This window comes from Leuciscus leuciscus (genome assembly GCF_965113295.1).
Source record: "Leuciscus leuciscus genome assembly, chromosome: 23".
NCBI classification, from domain to species: Eukaryota; Metazoa; Chordata; class Actinopteri; order Cypriniformes; family Leuciscidae; genus Leuciscus; species Leuciscus leuciscus.
This window is the reverse complement of record NC_138747.1, coordinates 4,277,064-4,291,834: the sequence shown is the minus strand read 5'-3', so window position 1 is coordinate 4,291,834 and position 14,771 is coordinate 4,277,064. Positions and strand designations below refer to the sequence as shown.

At 40.3% G+C, this 14,771-nt stretch overlaps 1 protein-coding gene across 7 annotated transcripts in view; it reads left to right on the top strand.

The window, feature by feature from the left end:
• Positions 1–1,036: 1,036 nt before the first annotated feature.
• The window catches only part of camta1b (calmodulin binding transcription activator 1b), a 291,768-nt gene continuing 278,033 nt past the window's right edge, over positions 1,037–14,771 (top strand). Inside the window, exons 1-2 of one of the 7 annotated variants that reach the window (XM_082155754.1) lie at positions 1,037–1,207; positions 5,147–5,248. In XM_082155754.1, the coding sequence (XP_082011880.1) occupies positions 1,183–1,207; positions 5,147–5,248 (127 nt within the window). In that variant the 5' untranslated portion in view covers positions 1,037–1,182. The remainder of the gene's footprint in view (positions 1,208–5,146; positions 5,249–14,771) is intronic. The other 6 variants (XM_082155750.1, XM_082155751.1, XM_082155748.1 and 3 more) reach the window with 6 other exon arrangements.

The window sequence follows — 14,771 nt, the reverse complement described above, 5'->3', positions numbered from 1 at the left end:
GTTTACGTACACAATGTCCATAAACAATTTTAATCCGTTTTAGAGGAGGTTTTTATATTTGAGGTCTGGCCATTTTTAAATGATTGTTGCTTGCGACAATATTTTTAATATATGTAATTTCTCAAAATGGTAATAATATTGACTCCATGCATAATGATTTTAAAACAATTAGTAAAATGCTTAAGTTTTAGGTTTTAGAAGGAGAAGGCTTTATGATGGCATCGTCCCAAAACTACCGCTATGTATTATTGTCTTATTTTTATGATTCTGTTGTGCAAATACATTGGCAGTAATCACTACATGCTGCGTTGTTGTGCGTAAACATTCTTGATTTGGCTTCATTTGGGCAAACGGCAGACGGACTGATTGTGGTCGATGAGTGGAGCTGTTCTTTCAGCACCATCTCCTTCAGCACCCACGAGTGGACAGCGCTCAAGAACTCATGAACAAGCTTGAGCATCCACACACGACCTTACACGTCTTATCCAGATGTTTTTTTCTTTTCTTTTCAGTGGTGCCACTGCTGACTTGCAATACAACAATAACCTTTTAGATTAAAACCGTCATGGTCTCAATGCTCACATCCATGCCATTCTCGTTTCACAATCATCTTCAGCACGAGTGGCAGATTAACGACTCTAACATGGCTGTTAACATCTAATTATATGACACAGTGGGGCATGTTATTAGTACTTAGACTGCTGGACACGTATCTCGATTTAGCAGTGTTATAAAATAGTTCTGTCGCGCCGAACGGATATGGGTGTCTTTCAAGCATGAATTCATAAACATTTGTTGTATAGTCTTAAAATATTCTATGTTTATATTCCTAAGATTTCTCCCAAAATCTGATCCTTCCAAAAAAAAAAAAAAAAAAAAAAAAAAAAAAAAAAATCTTATTGGTCGCTGCATCGTAAAGGTGTCTCCCAAATAATAATCAATTCACCAATGGCGTTGAGGGGGTGGATAAAAGGGGGATATGGATTTCGCAAAATCATGAAGCATCACCAAAAGCACCATTGTCATTTATGGCACTTCGTGGCCAATAGCTAACGCGTCTTCACGCACGCGCCTCCCGCCTCTCGCCCCCTCCTCTAGACGCGTCCTCGCCGTGAACGCGCGTGGTACCCCCCCGGTCGCTAGGAGGAGGAGGAGGAGGAGGATGTGGCGCGCGGAGGGGAAATGGCTGCCGAAAACAAGCCGGAAGGTAAGAGAGAAATAACAAGATTATTATTTTTCATTTCGCAGTTTTATCAGCGTTAAGCTCCAGATGATAAAGATCAGGATAGGGATGCGCGACGGAGAAAGTCAGTGACATTTTCGCTTAGCTTATGTTTGTCACGAAATGGCAAAAAAAGCTGAAGCGCTGATGGGATTAGCCATCTCTGAGACGGCTATTAAAATAACGGGAACGGAGTTAGGTAATCACGGGTTACGTTCATTACGCGACTCCTTTCATCTCAAAGCACACAGAGGGTTTTCAAAGTCACACGCATCCAAGTCGAGCCGAGCCACAGCCTTCGTTAGATGAAGAGAAACATGTTTTTCTTATAGCCTAACTGAGACGCGCACATGAGCGCATCAGACGAAATGAACGCGTGAAATGACTCGCGTATGATTTAGAGTGGGATTCCTCCACACCGCATCCACGTTCCCCGTGGGCTGACAAACAAGCGAGCTCCGTGAAGTCAAACGCGGTCAACTACTTCATTTTTCTTTCGCATTGAACAGGGCGACGCTTTTAACTCCAAAAGCCATAAATGCAGATTTATGGTGATGCTCTAAAACGTGATTGATTTCCTTCCACCCCCACCAGAACCCCCCTTTAGTGACTGAACCCTCCGACAGCTGCTCGATATGCTTCGGTCTTGTGTGGAATATTTTCCCCGAACTGTGACTGTTTGGCCGCTGCTGTTTTGAAGCTGTCAGCAGTTATTTTCTTAGATAATAACACATTGAAACTGGATTGGAAAGGACACTGGGATAATTGAAGCGGAATTTTAATGAGGCAGCAAAATGAAAGGTACGTCTCTCCTCTTTCCTAAAGCGATGCTCGGCAACTAAAGCCAAGTTCATGTTCTCACTATTCGCTAGAATTTGAATAGAGTGTAATTATGATTAGTTTTGATATAGTCGAACCTAAAGTTCTTGACAAGAGCGCGTCTTGTTTATCATTCTTCGAGGATGTTTTTTAATGTGGCCCTTACGTCTTAATGAAATTATTTGAGATTAAAATATATGCATTTATTTTTATATAACGAATTTGAAGGAAGATGTAAATTATTCAGATCACAGTTAAGATTCACAAGACGCTCCCTAGCCTTCAAAATTCCTGTTTACTTTGATCCCTTTTGGAAAACGTTATTTATTTTTTTTGCATTGGGGCCAGATAAATGGTGAGACATTAGTTTGATTCTAAAGCATCTTGGGAAAAAAATGCTGATTGTTCCGTAATGTTGGAAAATGAGCTCTGGAATAGCTTAAAATAACAACCACGAGTTTGTCAACATTGAATTATTTATTCAACATTTTTTTTTTCCCCTAAATTAAATCAGTCAAGGAAGTTTTGCTTCATAACAGCCACATGGTGGTGCTATTGAGCTGTGCAAATCAGCACCCCCCTCCACCCCCACCCCCACCCCCCCAACTTACACACATTGGAACTAAGAGTGATAACTAAGCTTGCCTATTAAAGAATTCCATCAAAGTGACGAAGTTGCCCTCAGTGATTTGGGTGAGCTCGCAGTGTGGGACGGTAGCGCGCATGTGTGCTGTTTCTCTAGTGAGCACTGGAACGTAAAGAATTATCTTCAAGAAAGGAAGTATTAATTACACACTACTTCGGATCTATAGGCAATAGCACAGTTCTGTTTTTCCGGTTGTTGTTGGATATCTTCATTTTTTGCTATTGCTGAGAGATGACCTGGCCAGAAAAAGGTATTACCTTTCTTCATGTTTCATAGTGCACATTTATCTATGTAAGTCCAGACAGGTAACGCTTTGCTCTTGCTCTACTTCTCAGAATGAAAAATGTGTCAAAATGTAACGTAAGTTTGGGGACAGAAAGATTGTGGGCTATTTTTACCCATTTGAGCTGCCACAGAACAGGAGAAAACATTGCCTCTTTTGACCTATACGGCCTAAAACTGTGTCACGCATTTGTATCTGACAGTCTTTGCTCTTGCCAGCTTCCTGGATCAGTTCTATTCTTTTCCTCCACACAGGAAGCATATTCTCCAGTGGTTCTTGCCAACATGATGATGGCAGCTTACATACAAGGATGTGCTCCTCTCACTACCCCCATCAGCTTTTAGATGTTTTCAAAGTCGTGTTCTGGAATATTTCTATGGCTAGAGAGTGCATGAGAGTCTCTCTCCTCCATCCATTCAGTCAGTTGGCTCTGTGTTATCTTGTTCTCTCACATACGTGCCTCCACTAACCTGTATTGTGCGGACAACTGCAGGCTTTGTAAGCTCAATTGTACATATTTGGTTGCTCATCAAATCTCAATTTCTCTAATTTATCAGAGAAGTGAAATTTCACTGTGGTTTTGCTTGAAATTAAGCTCCTGGGTGTTTTTGATCTGTTTGGCGATGCAAACAACAGCACTCTTATAAAAAAATTAAATAATAATAATAAATACAACTGATACTACTGGCTCTTCCAAACAAATTGGATTGTGTAGAATTTATCTAGCCTCTCTGAGGTTTTGCCTGGCTAAGTAAGCCATGCATAATAAGCTGTGTCTCCCACTTTTACTCTTCCTACCTGAAGAAGTTGTTTTGACTTGATAGACCTTTTCTAAATGATTGATTGTATGGATTGATTAGCCAACTGGAAGGAGAGGGCACAGTTTACCAGTGATTCAGGTACTAAATCCTTGGCCATCGCTGTTAAAGAGTCAATATGAACATGATGTTTACCAATGTTTAGGTGACAACTGGGGGAAATTAAAGCTCTTCAGATTTCAGTTCCAGTAATTTGCATGCTTTTTATGGCTTGCTTTATGTGTTTCTTACAGCGTGTCTATACGCGCCGCAACAGCTGGAAGCTGTCTACATTGGACGCGACAAAGCGACTATTGCAATCCATTTGTTCTTCCTATGAGAAGTATTGCAATGTTTTGGAGTATGTCATAAATAGAACAAGGCATTAGTTTACTGTCGGGGATTTGTGTTACGTTGGCGCCGCATCCAGTGTAGACACGGTGTTACAGATATGTCACCCAAATGAAAATTATTTACTCATCCTCATGGCGTATGACTTTAATATTGTATTACTTTCTTTTTGGAACATATAAAAAGATATTATGAGAAATGTCTCAGTGTTTTTGTTTAGTTTTTATTTATTTATTGATCCTACAATAAAACTATTTGGTTACCAACATTCTTCAATGTTGATAATCACAAAAGAAAGTCAAGTCAAGTATATTTGTATAGCGCTTTTCACAATACAGATTGTATCAAAGCAGCTTCACAGTATTACATTAAAATAATGCAACAAGGTTTGTTTCTAGTGGAATTTATTGATTGATAAAATTAAATTAAATATCCCCAAAATATCCCCAACTGAGCAAGCCAAAGGCAACAGTGGCAAGGAACCAAAGTCAAAGTCATACAAGTTCGGAACGAGATGAGGGTGGGCAAGTGATGACAATTTTAATTTGTGTGTGAACTATCTCTTTAAGAAGCAGCAGTTGTTTTTCTAGTTCAATGCTAATGTTCCTGACAACTGCATTTAAGAATCCAGTAAGCCACAGAAATTAGTAGAACCTCATCATGTGGTATGATTCAACATGTAGATTTAGCTCCTCGCCAGCCTAGTTGATTGCACACCTACATACACATCTTGTATGCAATACTTGTATGCTGGAAAAGCTCCTTTAGACTCACAAATGCAAGTGTGATGGTAGCTATTTTTCCTAAACTTAAACCTGAAATGACCTCTTGACCTCTAAAGTGCATGTTCCAGTCAGTTGCAGAAGGGCTAAAAATGTATCGCAATGTCACAATCATAATGCGCTGTGGTCATTTAGAAGGCGAGACTAGTAATGACCTCTGCATGAATAGGAAGTAGAGGGCTTTGTATTTTTGTACCCACAGACCTTCTCCCCTCACTGTTCCCTCCTCCACTGTGTCCCCTGTAGGACTGAAGAAAATACGTAATCCGGATCGAATGTACAGAACCGCCGTTGGTTACACCGGCCACGTTCCTCCTAAGAGTGTCAGCGATGACACAGACAACAACAGTAAGAGAGCTGGCTTCCTTTTCCACTGCATCCCTCAAAACATGACAACGTTATGAAATGCTGTTCATCTTCTCTGCCCATTCGTTTACATACTGTATAACCTCATTCTCGCAGCTGGTATAGTTCTTCAACAGTGTTTTTTTTTATAGTATTACCAGAGCCCAAACCAGAGAAAGATCAAATTAATACAAGACTTCAGAGTCTCTAGAGCTTTTGATCTATCTAAAACCTTGCTTTCAGCACAATAACGGTTGTTTTCCTGGTGTGTTTACCAGGTTCAAGAGCTTAGCAAATTCTATCAAAGCAATTTGTAATAAGCCAACGTTCAGCTACTAGGTGACTTTTAGTGCAGGGAGTCGGGAGGGAGAGGCCGTTCTTGGTAGATCAGCTTAAAAAAAGGCCAGCGTCTCATTTTCATTCAGCTCCATTACAGATGATGTTTATTCATGCATGGCCATGCTGCTCCGGAACGAGCAGCATATTTTTGGAAGCAGCAGCTCGTTGTCATGGCTAATCAACGCAGAGCGCAGGCGTTGGCTTGCGTGGGTGTGGATGAAGGTGTGTTCTTGTTGTGCTTCTCTCTCTCTCCAGCCGTTCTCAGTGATTTCACTGAGTGATCGAGGACGTTTCGAAGAGACACTCTCTTAATGAAGACACTCCGACATGGACACTAAGTGGCAGGAGTTCTGCTGCCCAGTTGTTGAAGGCTAACAGTGCAATTAGCAGCTGGAGGGATACACATCTCAGACGTCTCTGGCCGTGCCGGCTCTCGTGGTTTAACAACGGCATTAACTCTTTGCAGACATGTTGGCTGGGGTGGTGGTGGCGCAATGGATAAGACACATGCCTTTGGTGTGAGAGACCCGGGTTCGAATCCACTGTGAGACACCAATGTGTCCCGGAGCAAGACACTTAACCCCTAGTTGCTCCAGAGGCGTGCGACCTCTGACATATATAGCAATTGTAAGTCGCTTTGTATAAAAGCGTCAGCTAAATGAATAAATGTAAATGTAAATGTTGGCAATCCGTTGATTAGCCTACATGTTGATTTTGAAATGAAATGGGCTGTCGGTTCTTATAACACAGTGGTAGACGTTGCTTGTGAGCCGTGTCGGAATGTGAGGATGAAAGGAGATCCAGTTCAGGCGGCCCTCTTCATGGACCCCATTTTAGCCTGATTCTTTTGCTTTGTTGAGCCAAGAAAAGCTTTGGGAGCCAACTGGGACAGAACCAGAATGTCGAAGTGAGCTAATTGGGAGGAATCCTGGTCTGCCGTTCCTCTCCTTCCCCCCTCTCCTCTTCCCTAGTGTCCAGCATAGCCTTTTTTACTCCACCAGTGGAAATCCCCAGATGAACCACTCCCACTTATTAAGGCAGCCACAATGCACATCATCAAGTCTCTTTAGAATATGTTTAGATGTGCAGCTGCTTTTTTTTTTTTACTTTTAGACCTCAACTCATACCAAGTATTTTACTATGACATGAATTTGCAGACTTTTTTTCCCATGCTTTTGCATATTGTCTTGGACAAGAGTCAATAGATAAGAAGCAGTTAGCCTCTGGAGACCAAGGGAAACTCATCCCTTGACTTCAATGGAAGGATGACAGTGCGTTCATTTGCTTTCTTGTCGCAAACGCAGTATCCCATATCTTCAGTGTTTTATCAGCCAGACTTTATTTTCAAAAAACACCCTAGCAATTAAGAGAGAAGTTGCTGCCGTACAGATCTTTTAAATTGGCTAAGATAAAATTTAATTGAGATCCTGCAAATAATGAGAGGTTTTGTTCGTGTTGCAGAGATGTAAACAGTTGACTGAACCGCTCTACCAGGGAAGAGAGCAGAGAGAGACGCTGGTCTCCTGGGACACCCAGACACGAAAGCCAGGTTATCACAGAATCGGCCTCCTGTCTTGGAGGAGTTTGAACTCTTCGCTTGCATAACGTCTCTCGTTATCAAAACAGTTGGCGATAATTGTGCCATGCGCTAGCGTGTCGGGCGTACGGTGATGCTTCACTTGGCGCAGGCTTATGTCACTCTTCATAACAATCATGCCTTATCTGTGCGTGCCAGCGTACATTCGGTTTACTCGTCTCAGGGAGCAAGTCGTGACTGAGCCAGTGCAGCATAGCTTCCTTTTAGGTCCAGCAGGTTTAAATGAAGCTGACCTTGTTGTTTTTGGAGACCTTTGAAAAAATCACACCTAAAGTGAAAAAGGATGTTTTTTTGTTTTTTTTTTGCAATCCTATCTCTCACTTTCAATGTGTTTTTGGCTTCGGTGCTCACACTGTGTAAAGGGCTTTTGTGTACCGTGCTGTTATTAACACCGAAATGAGGTTATCATGAGTCAACTAAAGTCTCAGACATTCAGTACATGATTCAAACAAGGATCTATTGAAGAGCATGGTGATGATAATATGCAATTTTTGTTACTATGATGGGAGAGAGAGAGAGAGAGAGAGAGAGAGAGAGAGACCTCGGGTAGGGCAGAAAACAGGACCAAATTGTTAGCCAGAACTCTAAAGTGCATTTTGTATGCATAGCTCAACTCTTTATCCATTTGTATTCATACACTCATTTGCATGATTGAGTCCATGTGTATTTGAGCATTCTCATATCCTCTGTCTTGTTTATGTCTCTGAATGCCTTTGGTAGTCAGTGTTGCATGGATTTGCATGTTGGTTTTATGCGTCCAGGTGTAAGACAATGGTTCAAGCTGGTGTTTGCCTATTTGTGTGCTGTTTATAGGACCTGCTTCTGTTTTATAATTCATGTCAGAAGCATATGTTTTGTTATCGTTTGTATCGTGTAGATTGCACAAAAAATTATTGTTGAAACCTATTTTATCCCTTTCTTGTGCACCATTAATGCCTTCATATAGATATCAATATTATACTGATTAGGCTTTTGAAAGAAACATTAAATCAATATCAGTTAGTTCTATAAGGTTCCATCCAGCATTATTCTTATATTTAACGCCAGATTCACAAAACATTCTTGAAAATATAATTCAAAAGAATTTTTTCCTTAAAAACATTCTTTTCATGAATACAAAATATTAACTAGGAAATATTCAAATTCTTGACAAATATGATCTTATGTCCGTAAGATTTACCAGTGTTGAAATATTCAGTTTGTTGAAATTATTTGAGCGATCTCTATTCTTAAGAAAAAGAGTTAACATTTAAAAAATTTCTTTTTCTAATTAACTTCCTATTGTTTTTCCCTTAAGAACTTTTGTGCTAAGGGCTTCTTTACCCTTGGACTTTTACCAGAGACATGAATGAACAAACAAAAAATGACAAGTGTGAGTAAATGTACAGTAACTTTCCAAACTCCATCAAAACACAGCTCCCACGCAAGGAGATGACAGTGACATTCATTTAGGTTTTAATGTGTAAAAACCACAGAGAGCTTTGCATTTTTATAATCTCATCTCTATAAACAATCTTCATTAGCCAAATGGCAGATAGCTATCTGGCCAATGATCTATTGAATGGCACAGATGTGGCCGCTGATGGTGATGAAGGCCCGGAGCCAGTGAAGGAGCTGTAGTATTAAGCAGAACAATAGAGCAATCACTGCTTTGATTGGTATTGATCTTGGAGCTGGAGGGATGAGTGAAATTGAAACTGACCAATTGGACCCAGATCCCATTTGAATCAGAAAAGGTGGTAAAACAGCGTGCCAAATGATGTCATGGCTCTGGCCGGACACAAGCTTCCTTTAATGGCTTTAGGACGGCACATTATTCTCTGTTAAGAGGAAATGTGAATCATTGTCAGGCCATTTCCCTGTGGGAAAAAAAATAGATTTATCATCCTCCCTTTCATTCTTTTATCCTCATCTTCCCTTCTTTATGTCCACTCTGTCACTATAGTTTTTATGATGAGGATCATGATCACACAATCATCCTGTCAAAATGCTTTATCTGTGCATGATTGGTTGTGATAAAGCCTTGCATACGAGTGTGGTCCAGAGTTGATCAGAATTCAGTCAGCCTCATTTTTGGTGCTAGTGAAACACAAATCACAGAGAGAGAGAGAGAGAAAAAAAAAAAAGAAAAAGTGAGGAAACAAAGGTATCCGATCATTGTGGCATAAAAGCAAGAGGACACTATCGATTTGAGATCTGTTTTTGTCAGCCCTCTTTATCCTATCCTAAAACAAGCTTTGCTCTTTTCTCTGAAGTGATGCTTGCTCAAGCTGCCATGACAGATACAGTAAAACAGCTCTTCAATGTCAAGCCTTTTAAAGATGAGCCGTTAAACCCCAGATTAGCACCGAGATTCACATGTTTTTCTGGCTCAAAGGGTTTCGAGGAGGAGGACCAGCGCTGGAGGTCACGGCAGCGCTCCTTCTCGACTTTTCCTCAGATTTGTTGAAGAATCTCTCCACACCTCCTGCTTTAAAGTGTTCACACTGCAGACTCTCTCTGGACGAGGTCTGGCTCCGAGCTCCATGACCTTGAGTCGCTTTAGTAGATGCTAAATCAATTTGACTGACATCGTCCACCCCTTCAAGTCATAGCTAATTCAATAGAAATTTTATTACATACAGAAAAAGATCTCGCCTCTCTCATACACACAGCAGAATGTGGCGTTTCTTTTTGATGATGGATTTATAAACTGTAGTTGGTCTGAGGTTTATGTAGCCCAAAGCAGTCAAAGGCAGTTTTGAAGAATGCTTCTGGTTAGGACTGGGTGATACACATTATACAATTAGAGAATATCATGAATATTGTGGTAATGTTAAAAGTTATGTTTATAAAGTCAGAAAGCCAATTTCATTCCCCTTTTTCCCCCGGCGAGCTTGAGGATGTTTTACACGCTCGCAAATCCTTTTTGTAGGAAGATTGTTATTTATATTTTTTAAGAAAATATTTTAAATGTTCCATTTGTGTTCATTTAGTAAAAAACAGTAAGTGGTTACTATGTTTAAATTATTATTTTTTTAAACCATAAAGCAGTAAAAACTTGTTAAGTATGATGTCCCTCGTCGCCTCTTCCAGGTCCAAACGCTCTATCAGATGCCAAAAGCAAACAAACGGTACTAATATACGCTCAGAATGTGATGTAATACTTCCATAAAATCATGATTCTCTCCTTTATCTCCATACCCGAAATCCCAGATGGATAAATCGTTAAAATATTGGTTGCCGGGATACCGTGAGCACTTAAACTGTAGTGTACACCCTAAGTTTTTAAAAGATTAGCTTAAATGTGTAATATGAATAAATAGTGCTCATAAACAGCTGAGATAGTATTATTAAGTCAAACGAGAAGAGGCTTGAAACCTTAAACAATATTTTACTTAAGCGGAAATCTGTTTTTAAAAGCGGAAATCTGTGGCAAATGCAAAAATATTGAATATCATCAAAAAATGTATGTATAAAAATGAGATGTATCGATTTTTAGATGTATTGCCCAGCCCTACTTTGGGTTGGTAACATTCCCTTTCATGCAGTTGCTCATGCAGTGCAAATGCCCTCAGATAGAAATCCATAATTCATCAACTTAATAATTAAATTAGATGCATATGATCTCTTTGCGATCTGTGCATGTGTCCATGTTGTTTCTTATGTTATGGTCTTCCTATTTGTGTTTTTCTTGACCAGACAAGGATAACGCTGTGGGTGTGACTCTCCAATGTCTGAATATTCACCTTTCGTTCCACCGTGGAAATTAGCATATAGATAACTATACCACTGATTTTCATGCAGTGCACAATTCCCTGGAGAGAGGCACGGAGGAGGCTTGTAGTATAGAGGTTGGAATGCCAGCTTGGTAAAAGACCATGTCAACCCGCTGCGTTCTCCTTTTCGTATGCTGTCTTTCATATCAAAGCCTTTTCTACTTTGACTTGAAAGTCATAAGACCTCCCTCTTTCCTAGCCCGCCTTCAACTCATGTGGTTAATAAAGCAGTTGAGGGAAGACTACTTGAAAAGTTTACCAGCGCCATTGATGAATTAACATGCAGTCCCATCCTTCTCCCTGTCTGCTTGGAACTACTGTGCAATGAGCCCTTATTTCTGTCACATTAATTTTGTTTGAAAAAAAAAAAAAAAAGGAGAAAAAAAGCTCAAATTTCCCTAGACACCCCTTAATATCTGTACTGGGAACTGTAAATGTTGCTTTTCCCAGCAATTTTCAGTCTTTATTATACAACGTTTTATAATTAACTGACACCTCATCTCACTGGAGGATTTGAGTTTTTCTTTCCGTTTTATTATATGTTCGGCATTTTTGTTTTATAAGCTAAAAAAAATTAATCAGTTGATGAGTAGAATCTATATTGTGCTGGTTTGCAATTTGCATTTTTTTTATAATAATCGAAAGTTTCATTTGAGATGCGAACGGGTATGAGATTTGATTTTCTGGAACATTTCTCACGAGACAGATTGCGGTCCTTGGTGAAACATCTCTGTAATATGACAGATGGGCCAAAATCGATCCATTAACAGAAGCGAAGCGAAAGTGACGTAATTGATCTCCGTAACATTTACTCCTTTAGGTTTTTGTTGACTTTGCAGACGTCCTCTATGCCCCCCCCCCCCCCCCTATCTGTTGTACAGAAACATCTCTAGATTTACTTGACCTCCATTTGAGTCCATTCGAGAAAACGTTTTTTCTTGAATCTTTTCTTATATCAGGATAGTTTAATGCATTTCCTCCAAAGCCCATATTCTCCAAAATGGGATCAAAAAGTCACGGCAGACACCACAGCGACCCTTGTGCGGGCTTGTGTCTGCCGTAAGATGAGGTAGAGAGAAAATCAAATCTGTAAATGTCAACCTCTCCTTATTCAGACAGGCTCCAAATTTGCCTTCTGAAGCAGATTTGCCGCTCTCAGAGCATTTGTCATTGCACCATTCTTAATTTGAAGAGTTTCTAAAGGAGCGTCGGAAGCGTAAACCCCGCCACGATCTGAGACAAAACCGCTTACGGCAGGTGAAATGGCGTTCCGTGGAAAATACAGTCTACAAATAAACAAATGCAAACAGAAAATGTCCGTCAGAGCTGACAATTTAATGGAAAAAGAGACGGCTTTCATTAAAAAGTGACATTGGGCTGATGAGGTGTGGAAAGTTTTTGTGTCCATTCTTGTCTTTTTACACTTTGCAGTGGCGAAGCTCCATCTGTTTCGAAACCGACCCATGTACTTGCACACTATAGATGCTTACAGAGTCATTAAAGAACGCAGATATGCGGTAATCCTCAGAGGGAACATACAGGAGGAGGATGGACCTTCTTTGTGCTCGCCTTGGGTGAACAGAAATGTGGCTCTGCGGATTTAGAAGTACAAGTACTCATTTTGCACAGCCAGCCTGTTTTGCCATTTAGATCCGTCCGCTCAATTAAAACGCATTAATTATGAATGTGTGCGAGAAATGTCAAAACATTTCAACAGACACCTTTGCAGATGATTGTTCATTATAAACCCTGTTTATCGGTTTTCCTCTTCAGGATTGTATATTGTACCAAAGGGATTAAAAACTTAGAGGCCCACACACAGTGGTTGTGTTAATCAAAAGACTCTGAATATTTTTTAATTGAGTCAATTGTATAAAAAAATAAAGACACTGCTCTATCAAGCGTTCTTGTGATATCACTGTCACTATAAAGACACATAAAAAGCATTGTGATAATGAGTAAAAAATTTAGCTTTACAGAATTTTCAATACATAGTGCAACCTCAGAAAGTTGTACATTTTGACAAGTTTTTAACGTTTTTTTTTTTTTTAACAATATGCAACTCTCTATGGAAGGTTGAGTGTGTGCAGTGGTACCTACCAGAGGTTTGTGAGGAACTTTAAAACCTTTATTCTTCTTTTCATTTCTGATGCCTTTTAATATGATTTTGGGTGTGTTCACACTTGGCATGTTTGGTTGGATTAAAACGAACCCTTGTGCGATTGCTCTGTTAGGCCGTGTGTCCACCAAAGCGTTTTTAGCCAGCTGAAAACGCTAGGCGTTCTGCTGAAAACGCCTAGCTATGGGCGCTTGAGAGCGTTTTGGCAGCGCAGCATTTTTTTTCAGTTGAGACGCTTTGCTTATGATATGGAATATCCGCGAAAGTGTTACTAGTATCTCATTTCACACATATTTTGTTTCTGTGTTGATTCTATATTAAAATGTCGATACAATGTAACGTATTTTCTCTGGCTCTTGTTTTAAATTATTTTGTTCCGTTATTATGCTTGTTGTTGTCATCTGTTGACGTTGTATAAGCAGAATGTGCCGGTTGGTCGGTGTGGTATTAGTCCCGCCCCTCCTCCACTGTGATTGGACGGTTGGGTAAAAAGTGACAGTGATGAGCGCTGCGTTTTACCCAAAGTTGAACATTCTTCAACTCTCGGCGACCTGTAAAAAACGCCGAGCGCTCAGCGCTTCAGCGTGAAAGAAACGCTCAGCGCCTCTTTACGCTCATGGTGTTTAAAAAACGCGGTGCTCCCATTGAAAACAATTGGAAAAATACACCAGCCCGGTGAAAAAATGCTTTGGTGGTTCATTTGAATAAGTGTGAACGCTGCCATCCGAACCCTGGTGCACACTAAACGCATGAAAAGATGAGTCTCTGTCCGCTTCCAAGCAAACTCTGGTGCGGTTTGAGTGAAATATGAACTCAACACGGACCAAAGACATGTAATCATAGTTGCGATTGTTGCCCATCACAGTTCAGTACAGGCATCAGAACCGCGTCTCCTCGCAGCAGATCTTCCTTTGTGTGTGTGACAGAGGGATTCCCGCTGCTGTTTTGACTCCTTTACACATTTTATAAGCTCTTCACGAGTTCTCAGCTGGTCAAAATACCATCATATAAAGGCTACGCACACACAACGAGCGCATTTAGCCCAGAACACAGCATTGTTTTTAAGTTCCGTCGTGAAATATGCTTAACAAAATCGCGAAATATACGTGACAAAAGCCGACCAATCAGGTTGCGAACATATCCCTATATGTCTTTAGGTTCGGTGTTAAAATGCCAATGTGAATGCTAAGTTGGCCAGGAATAAATGTTTTTTTTATTATTTTGGTCTGGAGTCCACACTCTGGACCAAATGAACCAAGTGAACCGAACTACAAATGTGAACACACCCTTAATGTGGGAAAATTCCAAAAAAACATTTGGTCCTTGCCCGCTTAGTGTTCACATTGGCATTTTAACACCGAACCTAAAGATACCGAACCTAAAGACATTAAGGGATATGTTCACAACCTGATTGGTCGGCTTTTGTCACGTATATTTCGCGACGGAACTTAAAAACAATGCTGTGTTCTGGGCTAAATGCGCTCGGTGTGTGTGATGTTTTTCATTCTTCATGTTTTTTGTCTGTCTAAATATTGGAAAGCTTGGTTTTGTATGGCCCGATTGGGCCTATGGTTTATCCATGGTCGATGCTTACCAGCAGTTTATCACCGAACAGTATGTTTCGGCTCATTTGTCATGTAAACACTCTCATTGAAAATAAAGCTGCTTTTCAGACACTGCCTTTAGGGCTTTTCTGTCACCATCAGTGTTGTT